This window comes from Hemiscyllium ocellatum, chromosome 37 (assembly GCF_020745735.1).
Source record: "Hemiscyllium ocellatum isolate sHemOce1 chromosome 37, sHemOce1.pat.X.cur, whole genome shotgun sequence".
Taxonomy (NCBI): domain Eukaryota; kingdom Metazoa; phylum Chordata; class Chondrichthyes; order Orectolobiformes; family Hemiscylliidae; genus Hemiscyllium; species Hemiscyllium ocellatum.
The window spans coordinates 26,783,790-26,805,546 of record NC_083437.1 but is presented as its reverse complement, the minus strand read 5'-3'; the positions used below and the strand labels follow the sequence as shown (position 1 = coordinate 26,805,546).

The window sequence follows — 21,757 nt, the reverse complement described above, 5'->3', positions numbered from 1 at the left end:
CACATCTCTGCTGCTATTGGGGGGCCTATAGTAAACACCCAACAAGGTGACTGCACCTTTCCTATTTCTGACTTCAGCCCATACTACCTCCAAAGGCAGATCCCCCTCAAACTTCCTTTCTGCAGCCGTTATACCATTTCTAATTAGCAATGCCACCCCCCCTCCTTTTTTACCATCCCCCCTAATCTTATTGAAACATCTGTAACCAGGAACCTCCAACAACCATTCCTGTCCCTCATCTATCCACGTTTCCATGATGGCCACAACATCGTAGTCCCAGGTACCAATCCACGCCTTAAGTTCACCCACCTTATTTCTGATACTCCTTGCGTTGAAGTATACGCACTTGAGCCCATCTCTGTGTCCGCAAGTATTCCCTGTCAGTGCTACCTTCTCCACAGCCTCTCTACATTCTTGGACATCCTGACAAACAGCTAGCTTACTTGCTGGACTACAAGTCCGGATCCCATCCCCCTGCCAAATTAGTTTAAACACCCCCGAAGAGTGCTAGCAAACCTACCCCCCAGGATATTGGTGCCCTTCTGGTTCAGGTGCAACCCGTCTTGTTTGTACAGGTCCCACCTTCCCCAGAATGCAGTCCAATTGTCCAAATACCTGAAGCCCTCCCTCCTACACCATCCTTGCAGCCACGTGTTCAACTGCACTCTCTCCCTATTCATTGCCTCACTGTCACGTGGCACCGGCAACAATCCAGATATGACAACTCTGTCTGTCCTACCTTTTAATAGGGTAGGTTACTCATCGGAGGGTCAGTGTGGACTTGTTGGGCCGAAGGGCCTGTTTCCACACTGTAGGGATTCTGTGATTCTACCCAAAATGTTAACTCTGCTTCCTCTCTACATATGCTGCTGAGTTTCTCCAGCAATTTCTGTCAGTGTGAGGTTGATGGTGAGAGAAAAGTGTCTCTTGCGCCCTCTAGTGTACGACAACTGGAGACATTTAAAAGTGTGTTCAAGTGTCTTCAATAATCTGTAAACACAAATCTTTTATAGAGAGCAAAGCTCCTTAGTATGATCCCAGGATGAAGTGACAATGATTCAGACTGTGGTGTGAAGCAGAATATTTCCATTGGGTCAGTATAAGAAACCAGTGAAAATCAGCTTAGTGGGCTAGTCAACCTGGAATGCTGACTAATTATGACATTAACTCAAAATCACTGAGAAAAATAATAGCAATGCAGTCAAGTTGAAGTCAGACTACTCAACACAAACTAGGAATTGAACCTGAGGTCTGGCCGGTTCATAGGGTTCAACAAAAGTAGATAAAAGAGCAACAGCTTGCATAAGGCATTTTAATTCCTTTTTTAAAACTAAGGTACTTAGTGTATAATTCATATTCAAGTCAAACACATTTTACAAGTGCATTTGGTTCCTATTTAACCGGTAGAGCAATGTTCATACATTTAATGACAGACCTTTCTCTCTCATTCAAAACGTGAGAGTTGATTTGGTAAATGGAGGTATTTTTGCTCTGCACAGGACCGTGTAGTTATTCCTAAAGTCCAGTGATTTTGATGCACCCACACAACTCAATTGAAATAATTCAGTGAGGTTCCCCATCATGGTTTCATATGGCATGTTTACCCATCAAGCTTTAGAGAAGGTGTATGTTATGTTCTCACTTGCCTTGCTGCTCAAAGAAACTCTACAGGGAGGCAATACATATTGGTATGCTTTGCAAACTCTGGATTAGTGGTGCTGGAAAAGCACAGCAGTTCAGGCAGCATCCGAGAAGTAGTAAAATAGATGTTTCGGGCAAAAGCCCTTCATCAGGAATACAGGCAGAGTGCCTGAGGGTGGAGAGATGGTCCCTGTGCTTTGCAAACTGTGCAGCCTAGTATCTACTCACTGCAGCAGCAAAGGGGAAGTACATTCTGTGAACTCTGAGAGGGACTGAATATAACAATGCTAAATCAAAAGAAATACTTAAAATAACCAATCTGAATCAACCCTGTGAGTAACTGATGGGGCAATGGATTGGAAGCTTCAATCTTTATCTAACCATGTTATAATTTCCTGGTACGTACACAAGAAATCTTTGCCTGTACATACATACAATAATATTTATGATGTGCTATGAACGTACTTGCAGTAATGCATCCTTATAAAGTTCAGGCATCAAGTTTAAACATCAAAACTTTTTAATAAGTGTGGAGATAATTCATGATGAGCATCTCTTACCCTTCTAGATTCATACTATGGGTTCTCTCCCATGCATCACTCAAATAGTCACTACTTATGGTACTAAGTGTTTGGGGAGCAATGTGTGAGACAGCTTAGATTTTGACAAACTCCTTGGTCAAAGAAAACAGCATTGTCTCTGTCTTCAACCAATGTCATATATGCACATTGACTAGTCTTCTGACAGCAGCTTCCAACTTGTAATTTTTACCAACCAGAAGGACAAAGGCAGCAAACGCAAGAGAACACTACCATTTGTAATCTCCCACCGAGCCACACACCAACCTGACTTGGAAGTATATTGCTGTTCTTTCACTGTCGCTGGATGAAAATCCTGGAACTCACTCCCAACAGGTCTGGGACTTCTTACACCCAATGACTGCAGCAGTGCAAGAAGACAGTCACCACTTCCTTATCAAGAATAATTAGGGATGAGCAATAAATGCCAGCCTAGTCAGCAAAGCCCACATTCCATGAAGGAATAAAACAGAAATTTACTGGATAGCTCATTAAGTGGTACGCAAGGCTGATTTCCCTGACTCAGGACACTGAAGCTATTTACAAATGCTGTTGCCACCCAATTGAGTTTGGTTAAGACTGAGGGAAGACGAGAGATGCAATGTGGGATCCTCCTATTCCATGTGCTTGGGGTGAGTTACTGGATAGACTTTGATTTTTCCACGATTGTTATTACGAAATTAGAGTTCAGTTTCACTGGGTGTTTCTCATGATTGAGAAAGGGAGATACACTGAGTTCTTACTCAACTAAAAACATTCCCACCATGCATAAGCATTGGAGAAAACTGTGAGCTGGAATTTTCTGAGGGACATTAATGATATGTGTGGTACCTTGCCCCACCAGTGACTCACTGTATTCTTCTTGTTGGGAACTTTTGAACCACTTTTGAACTCTACCAAAACCACAGTAACTTCCATAGTGATCAGCAGGAGAAAAGTCTTTAAGGACTGGAATTGAAACAGACACATATTGCCATTCAATTCATGGTTGGTTGCGTGTTGCAAGCAAGGCTTTCCTAGATGACCAATATGTGGCTGAGGCTTCACCTGTCTGAATGGAGTAGAACCGGATCACTTGCAAACCATGCATTTTACTCGCTCTAATTAACTAATCAAAATTTTTGTTATTTATATATATTTCTTTATATATTTATATTTGAGAGGTACCAGCACCAATTAAAAAAAAGAGGAATTAATCTTCATTGTTTCTGTTCCTGTTTGAATAATGATGACTCGATGTTGAGGGATCTCGGGGAAAGTGCAAATGTCCAGTGGCTTATTCTAGGAGTTAGTTCCTTGAACAGATTCAAAGTGGAATTTGTTGAGTCAGACATTCATGAGGAGGGGAGTCTGCTCCTCACCATTATCATCGGGAGGGATGTCATAAATCACAAACAGAGAAGAGTACAAGCACCCGATGAAGGAGGTCAGGCTGGCAAAGTACATCACCCCATTGGCACTGCCCACGACTGATGTTAGTGGGCCCATCACTATGGAAACGATGATCTGTGCAAGGAAGTACTGGCAGCTCAGGAGTGAAATGTCCACACCCATCCCACGCTTGGTCCCATTTGCATTCGGTCCTACAAACTAGATAATAATAATATTAGCTGTTATACTGTATGTTCGAGAAAGAAATGTATACATGTTAGTGTCATTACAGTAGATTGATGGTACAACTCACCAAACACGAGGCCTTGATAATTTTTAAATACTCCAGTTGTGTACACCATCCTGAAGGTGACTTAAACACTTCATGTTGGAAGATGCTGGGGAGGTTTCTCATGAGCTGAAGGGCAGTGAGCAGGTCTGTAATTTCCTGCTGTTGGCCATTGGGGGAAGATTAGGTCAGGGTTGATACTATCCACAGGCAAAGAAGATGTAACACCAATTATAGATCAATTAAGGCAATGGGTGAGAGCCCAATTTTAATTTTCTAGTCAGCCTCTGGGTTCCTGTGATGTTGGGAGCACAGCAGCTGCCTGGAGGTGACCCTTTGATAGCTAACTGGAGATGGGGACCAATGCTTCAGGGAGACTCAAAGTTCCTCCTCAGGCTTATCTGGCCACAGTTGCAGCTATTGAAAGTCCTGTGTGGAAGGTGGCGTGGAGAGTTCACCTCCATGAAGGTGGCAAAACAGTTGATGAAGAAGATTGGAATGAGGCACTCTGTCTCCCTTAACTCCAGGCAGGCTGCAGCTAGTTCCTTGTTGATAGACTCCCTATTGGCACATGCATTCTGATCATTAATAGTTAAAGCAAAATCAAGGTTAACTGTTCCCAATCAGCAATTGACATCAATGTCAAAGTCCTAACTCAAATTGTGACATCAAGGACTGGTCCAACAGGACTTGGATACCAAAGAAATCCCTTTCCATTCTCCCATCAAACTTATCGAAGACATATGTGGATGGGCCAGATTTGGAGTAAAGCTATATCTACACTGTCCCATCAATAACGAGGGCAAGAAAGGAGAGAACCGGCTGCTTCTTCATTATCTTATAACTCTCAAATCCCAGTCTGAAACTATTCAAGAAAGTTGACCCTGAATTGACTCCAGTTTCCCTTTTTTCCAGAACGTCCCTCAAACTAAAAGTACTCAAAATACCAGTTGAATGATTAGTGTATTATTTGAGTATACACTTTTTGTGTGGTAATACCTTTTTACTCTGGTAGTATTCACACAGCAGCGAGTAGGGTAGAGTGCAAAGTGAAGAAAACAGCACTCCATATGTGACACAGAGCGATAAAAGAACATAGCTGTTCCTGGACAGGGTGGCAATGCCAGTGCCAATTCCAAAGGATAAATAGCCAAAGAAGTAGAGAGTTCGGATACTGAAGTATTCCTCCAGCTTCTCCAGGAGTGCTGTAGAAAATAAAAAACACAAGTGATAGAACACCAGCTACTTAGTTACTAGTGGCCATGGTTTGATGCACAGAGATGTCATACTTGGATGGTGGTTTATCGGTTGTTAGATGCAGGGTGCACTGTGTCAGATGATCATGCATTAACAAAACACTGCAAGAGTTGGAAATCTTAAATAAAAACAGAAAATGCTGAAAATATTCGTCAGTACGCATTTGAATGGAGAGAACCACAGTTACTTCTCATATAAATTATAATTTCTAAGATGATACCATCATAGATTGTGGGGTTTTGGTCATGAGATATTGGGTAATGTAATTTGGCAGTATATTGGGTATTGGGTGGAGTAGTAGGTGTCGGGATGTGGGTGTTGGATGTTGGGATGCGGGTGTTGTGGTGCGTGTGTTGGATGTTGGCATATGGGTGTTGGATGGCAGGTGGTGGCTGTTGGTGGTGGGTGTTGGGATATGGGTGTTGGGTGGTGGGTATTAGTGTGTGGTGGTGGGTAATGTGTGGTAGGTATTGGCTGGCAAGTACTGGAATGTAGGTAGCAGGTGTTTGGTGGTGCGGGATGGGTGGTGGGTGTTGGGTGGCAGGTATTGGGGGTTAGATTGTGGTTGGCTGTGTAGGGGAAGGGTCAGTGAGTGGGGTAGCAATAGTTTAAGCTATGGCTGTTCAATGGTGGTATGTTTGAGTGGTCGACTGGCTGGTAATTGTAAACGTTATCCACACTGGGTACCAATTTCACCAAATTTAACTGGAACACTCAGTAACTAACTTTGATGTCAAATTTTTAGTGTTGGCAGCTGTTCTTTAAGTTCATGGAAATATATGTAGAGGATACTTTGTGGAACTGGGGCTATTAATGATTTTCATTTGGTAATTGAGGGTAGATGTAGTGAATCCTCAGTGGTTAACTGGGGTATAAAGGTAGCTTGCTGAAAATGTTTTGCTGGTTAAAGCACAGCAGGTCAGGCAACATCCAAGGAACAGGAAATTCGACGTTTCGGGCCAGAGCCCTTCATGCAGGCTTAGCCTGCCTGGCACCCTCTCCTCATTCCTGATGAAGGGCTCTGGCCCGAAACGTCGAACTTCCTGTTCCTTGGATGCTGCCTGACCTGCTGTGCTTTAACCAGCAACACATTTTCAGCTCTGATCTCCAGCATCTGCAGACCTCACTTTTTACTATAAAGGTAGCTTCCTAATGACTGACTGAAAATATGATATGAATAGACAATACTTTATTCAAAAAAAAGTTTGAATTTTTTTTTGAAGAAAGGCATTCAGGTTTTGTTCCACATTCTGAAGAAAAACATTATAAAAAAGATTGTGGCTCAATTTTCCAGATATTCAGATCCTGTTTTTTGTTGTGATGAGTTCTGCAGTTAAGTGTGTTTCACAATCTCTCTACGATGGCAGAGATCTAGGGTGTGACTATCCAATTAAGAATTCCCCTAGCTTCAGCGGTGCCCCTGAAACTTGCATACATCAACAGGAACAAAACTAAATTAGAAAACTGTTGAAAATCTAAAGCATAATCTTAAAATTGGGCAATTCACTGCAGTTCCACATGCAGGTAAAAGAGGAAAAACAAGTTTATACATGCTGCATAGAGACCTTTATCTTAGAAAATACCTAGCTTTCCAGATTTCAGCTTCCACCTTCTGAGCCCAGATTTTCTTTTATTTTGCTTTTATACAGAAACCTCAGAGAAGAAACAAGTCCACCCTTACAGTAAAGATCAACTTCTCACTGAGCCAAGCTGGTCACCCAGCACAGTGTCAACATTGCCTCCCTGCCCAATGAACATGGTCACCCATCCCACAGCGTCGGTGCTCATAGATTTTGATGTTTTACCAAAAAAATGCAAAATGAGCCCAGATACACATCCTTGCAAATTCCTTATATGATTATTACATAGAATTCACAGCTCCAAAACTGACCATTTGGCCCATCTGTTTTATGGTTCATGCTCCATTTTACTTCAACTAATCCTCTCAGCATAACCTCTTTCTGTTATGTAAGCTTGTTGCATAATTTTGCTTTCAAACAGTTTTCTATACTATGAATCTCAGAGTACTGATTCCTTACTGTGTAACTAAATCACATGACTAAATGTGATTATTAAATTCAGTGCCCCAGATTTGATCACTGTAAGTTTCCCATTTGTGACAGGTGAATCGATCCGTGATTGTTGTTCTCACCCATTGAATCATAATCTTGACCTTGACCTTCAGGTAAGGCTCACATGCACACTTTTTAATGGCTGGTATAACTGCTCTTTCACTGTATGCTGTTCCAATTCACAATCCATATTGGTTCTTTTCCCGTGGAAATCTGGAAATGGCAGTCAGGAGCATGAACATAGACTGTACTATTTTGAAAAGGACCTTCTGATCATGGTGTAACATGTCTAGTCATTGCATTTTGCTACAGAAGATCTGTCATTAAATTGTGGTCTAGCAACTTAATTTGTCTTATGTTATGCAATAGAGATTTTGTATATGGACATTTTACCTGTATTCAAATATTGCAAGGTCTGGAAAAATATTTAATACACTTAGGACTCATGGTATCAATATCAAAACAGCAGGAAGTATGAAGTGTGGCAAGAGGAATCTCGCGCAAATGAGATGCATACACATGCCAGGAGATCGAGTTCCCTACCTGAGTAAAAAGCAGCACTGAATGCGTAGATGCACATACCCCAGCAGCCCACACTCACTCCTGCGTTATATTTCTGAAATGCTTCTGAGTCATGAGCGGCCTTGGGGTCACCTCCATACACCACCTCCCCCATGAAGTCAGTGTAAAACAGCAGCATGCCTTCAAAGGAGAGCCAGCCTGTACGGACAGAGTACATGGCAGTAACAGACACAAGCATGAATAGGACAAGGAGACCAGTCAATATTATAGAAATCCATTCAGTCCTTTGGACCAACTTGAAAGGACTATTTAATTAGCTTTGCTCCCCTACTCCTACTCCACATTCTTTTTGAAAGTGAAATCTGATTCCACCTCAAAATCTTGCAGTATTGAAATTTGATTCATTAACCATTTAAATATGAGGCAGCAACTTATTCTATAAATTCAGAGTTGTCTCGTAGTATTTTTATGTTTGCAATCAGTGGTCAATGGTAATGAATTTGGGAATATTATCTCAAACAACAGTGTCCCTGAAATAGCTGCATGGAGGCCAGTATCCTGTCACCAAGTCACCTTTATTTATATGTGCACAGTACATGGGCTCAGTCAGCTTAGAGCCAGTCCTTGGCATGAGGAAAATTGGAGACTTCTCTTTACTTTTTAAAATTTTTTTTGAACAACATTTGCATTAAATTTTATTCATGTTCCACACCAGGAAGAAAGGAAACACCCGAGCAGCCAGTAACAAGTAGTGCCCTTCTCATTAAAGGGCAATGCTGTGTGATCATAAAGTGAAAGGGGGGGGGGGAGGGACTAAATCAAAATAGAGTTGGAGGGGGAGATAAAACACTTCACATCCTGTAGTGCCCACCTCTCCCTGAAAACCTTGAGGGTGTTGGTAGACATCGTGTGCTCCTCCAGGGACACCTGGGCACAGACATAACCACAAAAGAGGGGCAGGCAATCGGCCATAATGACCCCCTCCAAGGCCCACTGCCTGGACCTGAGACTCCTTTTCTATCTGTCAACCAGGGCTGTCTGATTGTCTAGGTTAAAAACCCCAAGTTCATAGTCAATGAGATCCACTTGGCCCTCATTCCAATCACTACAGACCCCTTCACAGAAAAGAGATTCACGTCCCAGTATTACGCTCCTGTTGTGCAATCACACAGCACAGCATATTCACAGAGTAGGACTCGGGAATGGGAACTAGGGAGCAGCAGTACGGGTTGTTGGTGCTGGTGACTTGGGATTTAGAGCAGTGTCTTTGGTAAGATTACATCAAAAATAACACCACACCGGGTTACAGTTCAACAGGTTTATTTGAAATCCCGAGCTTTTGGAGCCCTGCTTCATCTTCAGGTAGATAGTGCTACCTTAAGAAGGAACGGAGCTCTGAAAGCTTGTGGTTTCAAATAAACTTGTTGGACTATAACCTGGTATGGTGTGCTTTTTGACTTTTTCCACCCCAATCCAACACTGGCACTTCCACATCATAACTTCGGAAAGATTGTCTAGGGCCAGGTGACACCTGGTGGCGATGCTTTAGAATTACAGTTAACCTCAGACAAATGAAAGAAAGATGTAAAAACAGAAATTGCAGGATTCTGAGGAAGGATCCGAAATGTTAACTCTGATTTCTCTCCACAGATGCTGCCAGACCTACTGAACTTTTTGAGCAATTTCTGTTTTTGTTTCTGATTTCCAGCATCTACATTTCTTTCAGTTTCTATTTTGAAAGAAAGATACATTCTTTTCTGCATACTGGCCTTTACAGAGACTGTGACTTCATGTTAACAGTGCAGGGGAAGGAGGCAAACATTGCTAGAGGTGCTCTGCAATGATCAGAAAGACAAATTTGAAATAAGATGAATGCTGTCTCAGTAAACAGGACAATGGAGGTGAGGCATTGGAGAAGGATGATGTGGTCCATCCATATCCAAGATTACAGACAGGTTGAGAATAGTGTGAAGGGATAATGCACCATGGTCATCGTCATTTGTGATATTGGGCAGAGTTAACTCAGTGCTGCTGGAGAGGTCACATCATTGCTGTCTCAGTGGGATGCACCTGATACCTGTCCTATGTCCCATTTCATGCCCATATCCATCTTCCTGGTTCGATATTTACCAGCCTGACATTCAATGGCTACTGAATAGAAAATGAAGCACTGTACCTAAGAAGTGATTGACACACAAATTCCGCAATGGTTTCGGCATGTGACAGATTGATGAGAACAAGAAAGATATGGAGAGAGGCCTTTCCGATAATTCCCCTGATCCATTCAAATCAGTTTCATATTTCACTCCATTCAGCAAAATATTCGCAACCTGCAACAATATTAAGTTACAATCTGAGCACATCGATATCACTTCACAGCTGTCAGTTCATTTTGCATCTCTGTGCCTTCTTAATTTACTCCCAATGTCTCCTGAATATGATGACTCCCACTGAAGGACCCATCATTGACTCAGCTTTTAGAAGTCTTACCTGAGACAAGAGTTGTGAGTTCAAATTCCACTCCAGAACTGAAGCACAACAATCTAGGCTGATATTCCAGTGCAACTCTGGGAGAGCATTGCATTGTCAGAGATATTGTATTTCAGACAAGGCGTTAAACCTGACTGCCTCAAGTGTATGTAAAAGATTCCTTGACATTATTAGAAGAGTAGTGTCTTTCTCTCTCATTTATCTCTCATTTAATATCATAAAAACAGATTACCTGGCCAATATCAAATTGACGTTTGTGGGAGCTTGCTGTGTGTTGTTTCTGGCAGTACAATAGTGTGTGAGAAAATCATACTTTGCAGAGGAATTAAACCAAATTCTGCAGCTTAAATACATGCCTATATAACCTTAATTAGACATAGATTTGACTCTAAATGAACATTTGTAAGCATTTTTTAAAAAATCAATGTGTTCAGCCATGCATGATACAAAGCCAACAGGTGGATTTGAATCCAAATGAAGGGAAACCACCACTGAGCCATGTGACTCTAACCATTACAATCTTAGTTTGCATATTTGTAACTGTATGCAAATGTATTGAAAGAGTAAATATCAGTACAAAAGAAATACTGTGTGTGAATTCAGCATGGTAGACTAATTGGTAATGGGATTCAGGGTGAGGTTGCCAGTTGGACATAGTAGTGGCTTTACGGTAGGAGACAGAGGGTGGTGGTGGAGGGTTGTTTTTTGTACTGGAGGCCTGTGGCCAGCCATGTTCCACAGGGATTGATGCTGAGTCCACTTTTGTTTTTCATTTATAAATCGTTTTGGATGAGAATATAGGAGGCATGATTAGTAAATTTGCAGATGACATCAAAATTGGTGGCGTGTGGACAGTGAAAAAGGTTATCTAAGATTATAAAGAGATCTTGATCAATTGGGTCAATGGGTTGAGGAGTGGCAGATGGAGTTTAATTTGAGTAAATGCGAGGTATTATATTTTGGTAAAACAAGCAAGAGCAGGACTTATACAATTAATGACAGGGCCCTGTGCACAGTTGTAGAACAGAGAGACCTAGGGGTTCAGGTACATAGTTCTTTGAAATTTGCGTCACAGGGTGATTAAGAAGACATTAAAAAGACTTGCCTTCATTGCTCAGACGTTTGAGTATAGGGATAGGTATGCCGTATTGAGATTGTAAAGGACATTGGACAGGCTTCTTCTGGAGTATTGTGTGCAGTTCTGGTCTACCTGTTATAGAAAGGATATTATTAAACTAGAGAGAGTTCAGAAAAGATTTACCAGGATAGTGCCAGGAATGGAGGGTTTGAAGTATAAAGATAGACTGGAAAAGCTGGGATTTTTTTCACTGGGACGTAGGAGGTTGAAGGATGACCTTATTGAGGGTTATAAAATCTTGAGGGGCACAGATAAGGGATAAGATGTGGGAATTCAAAACTAGGAGGAATATTTTTCAGGTGAGAGGAGAAAGATTTAAAAAAGACATGAGGGCAGCCTTTTTACACATAAGGGTGATTCATTTATATAATGAACTGCCAGAGAAAGTGGAGGATGCAGGTACAGTTACAACATTTAAAAGATATTTGGATAAGTACATGGATAGGAAAGGTTTGGAAATATATGGACCAAATGCCTGGAAGTGGGACAAGTTTAGTTTGGATACATGGTTGGCATAGATTAGTTGGACCAAAGGGTCTGTTTTCATGCTGTATGACTCAGTAACTCTATGACTGTATGAATATTATTGATTAGAAGCTAATACCAGATGGTAGGGACCAAATAAAGATTGATTATGTACCCTGATAACTGGTTCAAATGATTTTTAATGGATGGGACTAATGAACTCCTTCGGGTATGAAAAAAGATGAAAAAGGCTCTTATGGCAGAATGGTAGTGTCCTTAACTCAGGACCTGCTTTAGAGATATGTCATAGCATATATAAACAGGTTTCTATCAAGATATCTATATAAAATTATGTTCCGATGTGGTAATGTGTCAAAGTGGTTTAAAGTGCTGGCTTTAGGTGCCAGTCTCTGGATTGATGTGAGTTTGAGTCACATTGCTGTCTGATTTTTCCAGCGTCTTGTGTCACAGGGATAGTGCTCCCTCTTCTAGGCCTGAGGATCTGGGTTCATGTCCCAATTACCCTGGAGATGTATTATAATGGGTTCATTAAAAATGTATTTTTCTAAGAAATAATGTCAAAACCACGTTGAATGCAGGTGGAGAAAAGTAGGATTGAAAGTGGAGGGTGACACCATGACTCAGTAGTTAGCATTGCTGTCTCACAGTGCCAGGGACCTGGGTTCGGTTCCAGCTTTGCTGAATATCTGTGTGGAGTTTGCATGTTTTACCTGTGTCTGTGTGGGTTTCCTCGCACCATCCAAAGATGTGCCGGTTAGGTGGATTGGCCATGCTAAATTGCCCCTTAATGTGCAGACTAGGTGGGTTAACTATACAAATGTGGGTTGTGGAGATAGGGTGGAATGCTTTTTGGTTGGTTGGTGCAGAATCAATGGGGCAAATGGCCTCTATCTGCATTAGAGTCATAGAATCATAGAGATGTACAACACGGACGTTGTAGGGATTCTATGATTTTCACTACCCAAGATCAGAGCTCTCACAAATCTGATGAAATCACAAATCCAATCTGAGATTTTGCATACTTTTTTGTCCTGAGCTAAAAGAGGAAATATAATCTGTCAAACTGTGTTAATTATTGCTTAGTTTGTTGGGTCATATTTTATACTGAATAAATCCTTCCACTTTGCTACAATTTTGATGGTTACGTCATTGACCTATTTATCATGTTTGAAATCCTTACAAGTAACTGTGTTTCAAAAATACTTCATTATTGTAATCTGATTTAGGATCTTCAGTGGTTGTGAAATTGGGCCAGAAGGTCCAGGTTCAAGTTTCACCTCAGGATGTGATGCACAAAGGTGTGTCATAAATGCCCAATCAGGTTGCTTTTAACAGCGTTCTTCATTCTTCTGAATGTCCCAATACTCACTGTCATGAGATTGTCATAGGATATTATTAAGCTGGAGAAGGTTCAGAAGAGATTTACCAGGATGTTGCCAGTTTGAGAGATAAAGGCTGGATAGGCTAGGACTTCTTTCACTGGAGCACAGGAGGTTCATAGGCGGCCTGATAGAAGTTTATAAAATACTGAGAGATATAGATAGTTAATGGTAGTTGTCTTTTTCCTAGAATGGAGGACTTTGAGACTACGGGGGACATTTTTCAGGTGAGAAGAGAGAGATTTTAAAAAAGAAATAAGAGGCAAATGTTTTACACAGAGGATGATTCACATGTGGAATGAACTTCCTGAGAAAGTGGTGGATGCGGGTACAATTTCAACATTTAAAGGACATTTGGATAGATACGTGAATAGGAAGGGTTTGGAGGGATATGGGCCAGGTGCAGGCAGGTGGGATTAGTTTAGTTTTGGATTATGTTCAGCATGGACTGGATGGACTGAAAGGTCTGTTTCTGTGCTGTGTGACTGTATAGCCCCAAATACCTGCCTACTCAGAATCCTGAAATTGTTTCTTCCTCTAGACACACATCTATAGTAAATGTCTCCTGAGCCTATTTACACAGTCCTCCACTGTGAATCTATTTCAAAACTTCTTAATCAACTTTTGCACAAAAACATCTTCCCTCTTGGTCATAATTTTAATTCCAGTCCTGTAGAATTTGAGCCCCTATTTACAGAGAACAATTTTCCCTGCTAAGAAATGTTTGAAGCTGGTGTAAAATCAAACACTGCCATGGCAGATACAGCACTGGTTAGAATCACAACAATTTACACCTATACTGTACCATCCGTGCTTCTTCTCCCAGTTAGCAACATGGCGTTTTTCTGTTTCTGTGGTTCTTGGGATTAAGACTAATAATTTTGCAGTGATTCATCATGAATTTTAAACCAACCTTGCTCTAGCTATACACAATACTGACACCATATTTGATGTGGTCTCAAACGTTTCTGAACCCTATCAGCTTTGCAAAGTGACAGACTCATGTACCTCTAATGATAAAAGGCTGGACATTGGTGATCTGGGTACTTTTCACATTGTCGGGTTGGTGATCAAACTGCCGCAGACTCCAGTCTTGGCATAGCGCCAGCAATAGATAGTAGAACAATAAGAAGCTGAGCACTTAGTTAATGCATGAATCATATGTAAGGATTATTGTGCCTCAGTGATCTGAAAAGCACTTAAAGCTGTTGCATATTTAAGGATCTCCAGCCCAGTTTGTGGACATTTTTTGATGATATAATTCTCCATTACTTCATTCAGCTGCTGAAACAGTCAGTGTCAATCTGTCCTTTATGGCCTATTACAGCCATGTAGGGGAGGCAGTAGCCTAATGATGTTATTGCTGGACTATTAATCCAAAGATCCAGGTAACGTCCTGGGAACCCAGGTTTGAATCCTGCCTTGGCAGATGGTGGATTCTGAATTCAGTAAACATCTGGAATGACAGCCATTAATTCATTATCAGGAAAAACCCATCTTGTTCACTAATATTCTTTAGGGAAGGAAACTGCCACCCTTACTTGGTCCGGCCTACATGTGATTCCAGACACAATAATGTGGTTGACTCTTAACTGCAGTTAAGGATATGCAATAAATGTTGGTCTAGCTAGCAACACCCCAATTCTGTAAATGAAATTTTAAAAAAGTTCCAACCTGATGTTCAAACACAGATACTCCCAGCATAAGTCACTAGAATGTGAGATGGCTCAGAAAGCCTGACTGGGGCTAATGTTACCCTCCAAAACCTGGTTAAAAAAAGGTAATAAAAACTGCAAATGCTTTCAGCCAGATGGCCACTTTCCATCTTCAGACCCCACTGTGTGACAGTTACACAAGCCACCTGCTGGATGGTATGCTCTGCTAATGTATTTCTTCTGCTTTTTGCACAGCCTTAAGAACATGCAGCTCCTTTGGTAGACCCTCCGGGTCATCATAATGCTTTGTGAAGCTGTCTGTCTTTTATCAGAATCAGAGCAAGAGAGGGCAGGAACTGCTGATATGACCAGAGAGTGTGTATGAGAAGTTGGTGGCACAGTGGTTAGCACTGCTGCCTCACAGCGCCAGAGACCCAGGTTCAATTCCCGCCTCAGGCGACTGACTGTGTGGAGTTTGCACATTCTCCCCATGTCTGCGTGGGTTTCCTCCAGGTGGTTTGGTTTCCTCCCACTGTCCAAAAATGTGTAGGTTAGGTGAATTGGCCATGCTAAATTGCCCGTAGTGTTAGATGTAGGGTAATGAGTGGGTTGCGCTTCGGCAGGTCGGTGTGGACTTGTTGGGCCGAAAGGCCTGTTTCCACACTGTAAGTAATCTAATCTAATAAAAAGAAATTAAGTCTTGCGTATCTGTGGATTTCCAGCTCATGACTAAGCCACGCAGAATGTGAAAAACATGGTACATGGCCCCAGCTGCATCTGTACTGTTAAAGCAGTTCAAAAGGGTGGTGGACTCTCATCTGAACTGGCCCTGGTTCAGATGTAAATTCACATTGGGTCCTGAGTTTTTGATTAGATTAGACTTAGATTAGACTTACAGTGTGGAAACAGGCCCTTCGGCCCAACAAGTCCACACCGACCCGCCGAAGCGCAACCCACCCATACCCCTACATTTACCCCTTACCTAACACTACGGGCAATTTAGCATGGCCAATTCACCTGATCCGCACATCTTTGGACAGTGGGAGGAAACCGGAGCACCCGGAGGAAACCCACGCAGACACGGGGAGAACGTGCAAACTCCACAGTCAGTCGCCTGAGTCGGGAATTGAACCCGGGTCTCAGGCGCTGTGAGGCAGCAGTGCTAACCACTGTGCCACCGTGCCGCCCACAAAAGTTCTAAAACCTTTCTTGGGAACTCCAGCCTGGTAATTTTGGTGTGTAGCAAAAATTTCTTCAATGGAGGTGTTCCTAAATGTGCTACATTATAGAGTCATACAGCACGGAAATAGACCCTTCGGTCCAACTAGTCCACACCAACCATCTTCCCAAACTAAACCAGCCCCACTTGCCTGCGTTTGGCCTACATCTCTCCAAACCTTTCCTATAAATGTATTTATTCAAATGTCTTTTAAATGTACCTGCATCCACCACTTCCTCTGGTAGTTCATTCCACACACAAACCACCCTCTGTTTAAAAAGATTGCCCCTCATGTCCTTTTTAAAACTTTCTCCTCTCACTTCAAAAATATGCCCCTGAGATTTGAACTTCCCCATCCAATGGAAAAGACCATTGCGATTCACCTTATCTATGCTCCTCATAGAACATAGAACATTACAGAGCAGTACAGGTCCTTTGGCCCTCGATGTTGAACCAATCTGAAGCTTATCTATTCTACACTATTCCATTTTCATCCTTATGTTTATCCAATGACCATTTAAATACCCTTAAAGTTGGTAAGTCTACTGCTGTTGCAGGCAGTGCGATCCATGCCTCTGCTGCTCTGAGTAGAGAAACTACAGCATGACCTTGTGGTTCCAAAACTCAATCCCTCTACCAGTAAAAGGTAACATGACATATGCCTTCTTAACAACCCTATCAACCTGAGTGGCAACTTGCAGGGATCTGTGTACATGGACACCAAGATCTCTCTGCTCATCTACACTACCAAGAATCTTACCATTCTCCCAGTATTCCGTATTCCTGTTGCTCCTTCCAAAGTGAATCACTTCATACTTTTCTGCATTAAACTCCATTTGCCACCTCTCACCCCAGCTCTGCAGCTTATTTATGTCCCTCTAACCTGCAACACTCTTCAGCACTATCCACAACTCCACCAACCTTAGTGTCATCTGCAAATTTACTGTAACATCCTTCTACAACCTCATCTAGGTTATTTATAAAAATGACAAACAGCAAATGTCCCAAAACAGATCCTTGCGATACACCATGCGTAACTAAGCTTCAGGATAAACATATCCCAGCAACGGCCACCCTCTGTCTTCTTACAGCCAGCCAGTTTCTGATCCAAACTGCTAAATCACCCTCAATCCCATGCCTCTGTATTTTGTGCAATAGCCTGCCATGGGGAATCTTATCAAACGCCTCACTGAAATCCATTTACACCACATCAACCACTTTACCCTCATCCACTTGTTTGATCATCATCTCAAAGAACTCAATAAGGCTTGTGAGGCACAACCTACCCTTCACAAAACCATGTTGATTATCCCTAATCAAATGATTCCTCTCTGCGTGATTATAAATCCTATCTCTTATAACATTTTCCAATACTTTACCCATAAATGAAGTAAGGCTCACTGGTCTATAATTACCAGGGTTATCTCTACTCCCCTTCTTGAACAAGGGGACGACATTTGCTATCCTCCAATCTTGGAATATTATTCCTGTAAACAATGATAACATAAAGATCAAAGTGAAAGGCTTTGCAATCTCCTTGGCTTCTCAGAGAATCCAAGGATAAATCCAATCCGGCCCAGGGGACTTATCGATTTTCACATTTTCCATAATTGCTAACGCCTCCTCTTTGCGAACCTCAATTCCATCTAGCCTGTATCTCAGTATTCTCCTCAACAACACTATCTTTTTCCAGTGTGAATACTGATGAAAAACATTCATTTAGCACTTCGCCTATTTATATAGTCATAGAGTCAGAGAGATGTACAACATGGAAACAGAACCTTCAGTCCAACCCGTCCATGCCGACCAGATATTACAACCCAATCTAGTCCCACCTACCAGCACCTGGCCCATATCCCTCCAAACTCTTCCTATTCATATACCCATCCAAATGCTTCTTAAATGTTGCAATTGTACCAGCCTCCACCACTTCCTCTGGCAGCTCATTCCATACCCCTCAGGTCTCTTTTATATCTTTCCCCTCTCACCCTAAACCTATGCCCTCTAGTTCTGGACTCCCCGACCCCAGGGAAAAGACTTCGCCTATTTACCCTATCCATGCCCCTCATAATTTTGTAAACCTCTGTAAGGTCACCCCTCAGCCTCCGACGCTCCAGGAAAAACAGCCCCAACCTATTCAGCCTCTCCCTGTAGCTCAAATCCTCCAACCCTTGCAACATCCTTGTAAATCTTTTCTGAACCCTTACAAGTTTCACAATATCTTTCCGACAGGAAGGAGACCAGGACTCCACACACAACATCCCACTACTATCCATGATTGGCCCTAATCTTTCTCTAGTCATTCTTTTATTGCTGATATACCTATAGAAAGCTTTAGGATTTTCCTTGATCTTATCTGCCAATGATTTCTCATGTCCTCTCCTGGCTCTTCTTAGCTCTTTCTTTAGGTTTTTCCTGGCTAATTTGTAACTCACAAGTACTCTAACTGAGCCTTCACGTCTCATCCTAACATAAGCCTTCTTCTCCCGCTTGATAAGAGATTCAACTTCTTTAGTAAACTAAGGTTCCTTCCCTCGACCACTTCCTCCCTGCCTGACAGGTACATACTTATCAAGGACATGAAGTAGCTGTTCCTTGAGTAAGCTCCACATTTCAATTGTGCCCATCCCCTGCAGTTTCCTTCCCCATCCTATGCATCCTAAATCTTGCCAAATTGCATCATAATTGCCTTTCCCCCAGCAATAACTTTTGCCCTGTATCATATACTTTCTATTGCTAAAGTAAACATAACCAAACTGTGGTCACTATCACCAAAGTGCTCACCTTCTTCCAAATCTAACACCTGACCAGATTAATTACCCAGTACCCAATCCAATTTGGCCTCAACCCCTGTTGGCTTGTCTACATACTGTATCAGGAAACCATCCTGCAGACATTGGGCAAATACTGATCCACCTAAAGTACTCAAACTATAGTATTTCCAGTTAATATTTGGAAAGTTAAAGTCTCCCATAACAACTACCCTGTTACTCTTTGCTATCCTTTCCTCTACATTTCTGGAACTATTCAGAGGCCTATAGAAATCTCCCAACAGGGTTACCTCATCTTTCCTGTTTCTAACCTCAGCCCATTCTACCTCAGTAGACAAGTCCTCAAACATCCTTTCTGTCACCATAATACTGTCCTTGACTAACAATGCCACACCTCCCCCTCTTTTACCAACTTCTCTGTTCTTACTGAAACATCTAAATCCCTAAACCTGTAACAACCATGCCTGTCCCTGCTCTATCCATGTCTCTGAAATGGCCACAACATCGAAGCCTAGGTACCAACCCATGCTGCAAGCTCACCCACCTTATTCCAGGTGTTCCTGACGTTGAAACAGATACACTTCAAACCACCTTCCTGCTTGCTGGTGAACTCTTGCGACCTTGAAACCGCATTTCTGACCTCACTACTCACAACCCCCTGGACACTGGAACCACAATTTAGGTTCCCATCCCCCTGCTGAATTAGTTTAAACCCTCCCGAAGAACATTAGCAAATTCCCCCCCACCCCCAGGATATTGGTACCCTTCTGGTTCAGGTGTAGACCATCCTGTTTGTAGACGTTCCACCTACCCCAGAATGAGCCCCAATTATCGAGCTATCTGAAACCTTCCGTCCTGCACCATCCCTGTAGCCACACGTTCAACTCCTCTCTCTCTCTATTCTTTTCTCTCTAGCACGTGGCACAGGCAACAAACCAGATATAACACCTCTGTTTGTTCTGGCACTAAGCTTCCACCCTAGCTCCGTGAATCTCTGCCTTAAATCCCCATCTCTAGTATTACCTATAGTATATGAACCACAACTTGGGCTGCTCCCCCTCCCCTTCAAGAATCCTAAAAATGTGATCGAGACATTATGAACCCTGGCACCTGGGAGGCAACACACCAACCGTGAGTCTCTCTCGTTCCCACAGAACCTCCTATCTGTCTCCCTAACTATGGAGTCCAAAATGACTAATGCTCTGCTCATTTCCCCCTTTTCCTTCTGAGCATCACGGCCAGACTCTGTGCCAGAGACCTGTACCCCATGGCTTACCCCGGTAAGTTGACGCACCCAACAGTAACCAAAACTGTATATTTGTTATTGAGGGAAACGGCCACAGGGGTACCCTGGTGAATTTATAAACCTCAATAAGGTCACCCCTTAACATCCTGTGCTCCAGTGAAAAAGATCCCAGCCTATCCAGCCTATTTTTAATAACTCAAACCCTCCAGTCCTGTCAAGATCCTGGTAAATTGTTTCTGAACCTTTTTCAATTTAATAAAATCTTTCCCCCTGTCAATCTACCAGACATGTCTGGCATTCCACTGTGGCATCCAGAGATGTCAGGGACCCTTAGCCTGAGCTGTCTTTGTGGCATCCACCTCTTTACCATTAGTGATGAAGCACAACAGTCCTCTGCAATAGGAGGCTAAGATAGTACGACTCTCAGGTCGCCTGTATTTTTACAGTCTTGAGGAGCCTGTATTCAATGTCTGTATGGGTTGTGCAAATTTACAGCATTTATTTTATTATTTGAAGAGGATGCTTCTCATATTTTGGCTGTGCTTGAACTGCTCACTTCAGATCTTTAGCCATCTGCTGCAGAGGTGGTTGGCGCATCAGAATATCTCCTCATGGGTCTAGGCCTGGAGCTGGCCATGGTGCCCATTAATAGGTCCAGGCCTTGATGCAGGAAGTCATTAGATCTGACTGCCTGCCTGACTCTGTTGAGTGCACTATCAGATCTGGGAACTTTTAGCTTAAATTTATAACCTTCCTTTTGAAGATTTGCTTGTTGTCACAATGCACCTTTAAGGAGACTGTCACATTTTAATTTGTTTGATTATTTTAAATGAACCAATTAAAGCAAAAGTGTCTTTAACAAGCACATTAAAGTGCTTTAGAAGTGTAGTCATTGTTATAATGTAAAAAAAAACACAGCAGACATTTGTGCACAGCAAGTTTTCATCAACAACAATGTGATGATGACCAGATCATCTATTTTAGTATTATATAAATATAAGGTATATATCATCTGTTTTAAAGAATGCAAAACCAGTGACAGGGAGGGAGTGCAATAAGCTGCTGGAAAGAGCTATCTTCATTTTTGTGGTTGAAACTGTTCTCAGTATTTTACTGGCACTCAGTAAGTAAAACTGGATGGACTGATCATAAACATTTAAACTCTCCTATTTATAGCTGCTTCAGTGTTTTGTTGAAAAATTGCAGTGGATTTGTAAGATCTAATTATGTAGATGGTCAGGAGGGAATACGTTTACAAATCAGACTCAAGGTTACAAGGTAGGAAGGTGATAAACTGAAGACAAGGCTGGGCTAGATGACTAAAAACCTGAAGGAGTCTGAGCTCAGGGCTTGAAACAGCATCAGAACACAGTCAAGGGAATTGGGTAATTACTGCCACTCAGAACCAGCAATTGAAATCCCATCCCCCTCCTTCCCCGAGAGCGGATGTTTCTGACACTGCCAGAAGCTGGCCCACGGGAGCTGACAAATTCTGGAGGAGCCACATGCTTTCCAAATGGCACAGAACTTTCCAGAACTATTAAATGCTAAATTTTTCTGGGGTGGACCAGTTGTGCTTTCTGATATGTGATTATATGCTGCTTGACCCTGGCAAGTTTTCCAGAGGGAGCCAGCATCTTAGC

General features: G+C 42.2%; 1 protein-coding gene across 1 annotated transcript in view; it reads right to left on the bottom strand.

The window, feature by feature from the left end:
• Positions 1-1,394: 1,394 nt before the first annotated feature.
• Positions 1,395-21,757, bottom strand: part of slc45a1 (solute carrier family 45 member 1) — a 30,356-nt gene continuing 9,993 nt past the window's right edge. The window contains exons 6-9 of the mRNA XM_060851923.1: positions 9,907-10,060; positions 7,752-7,928; positions 4,879-5,084; positions 1,395-3,809 (exon numbers count right to left, since the gene is read on the bottom strand). Coding sequence (XP_060707906.1) covers positions 3,546-3,809; positions 4,879-5,084; positions 7,752-7,928; positions 9,907-10,060 — 801 coding nt within the window. The 3' untranslated portion in view covers positions 1,395-3,545. The remainder of the gene's footprint in view (positions 3,810-4,878; positions 5,085-7,751; positions 7,929-9,906; positions 10,061-21,757) is intronic.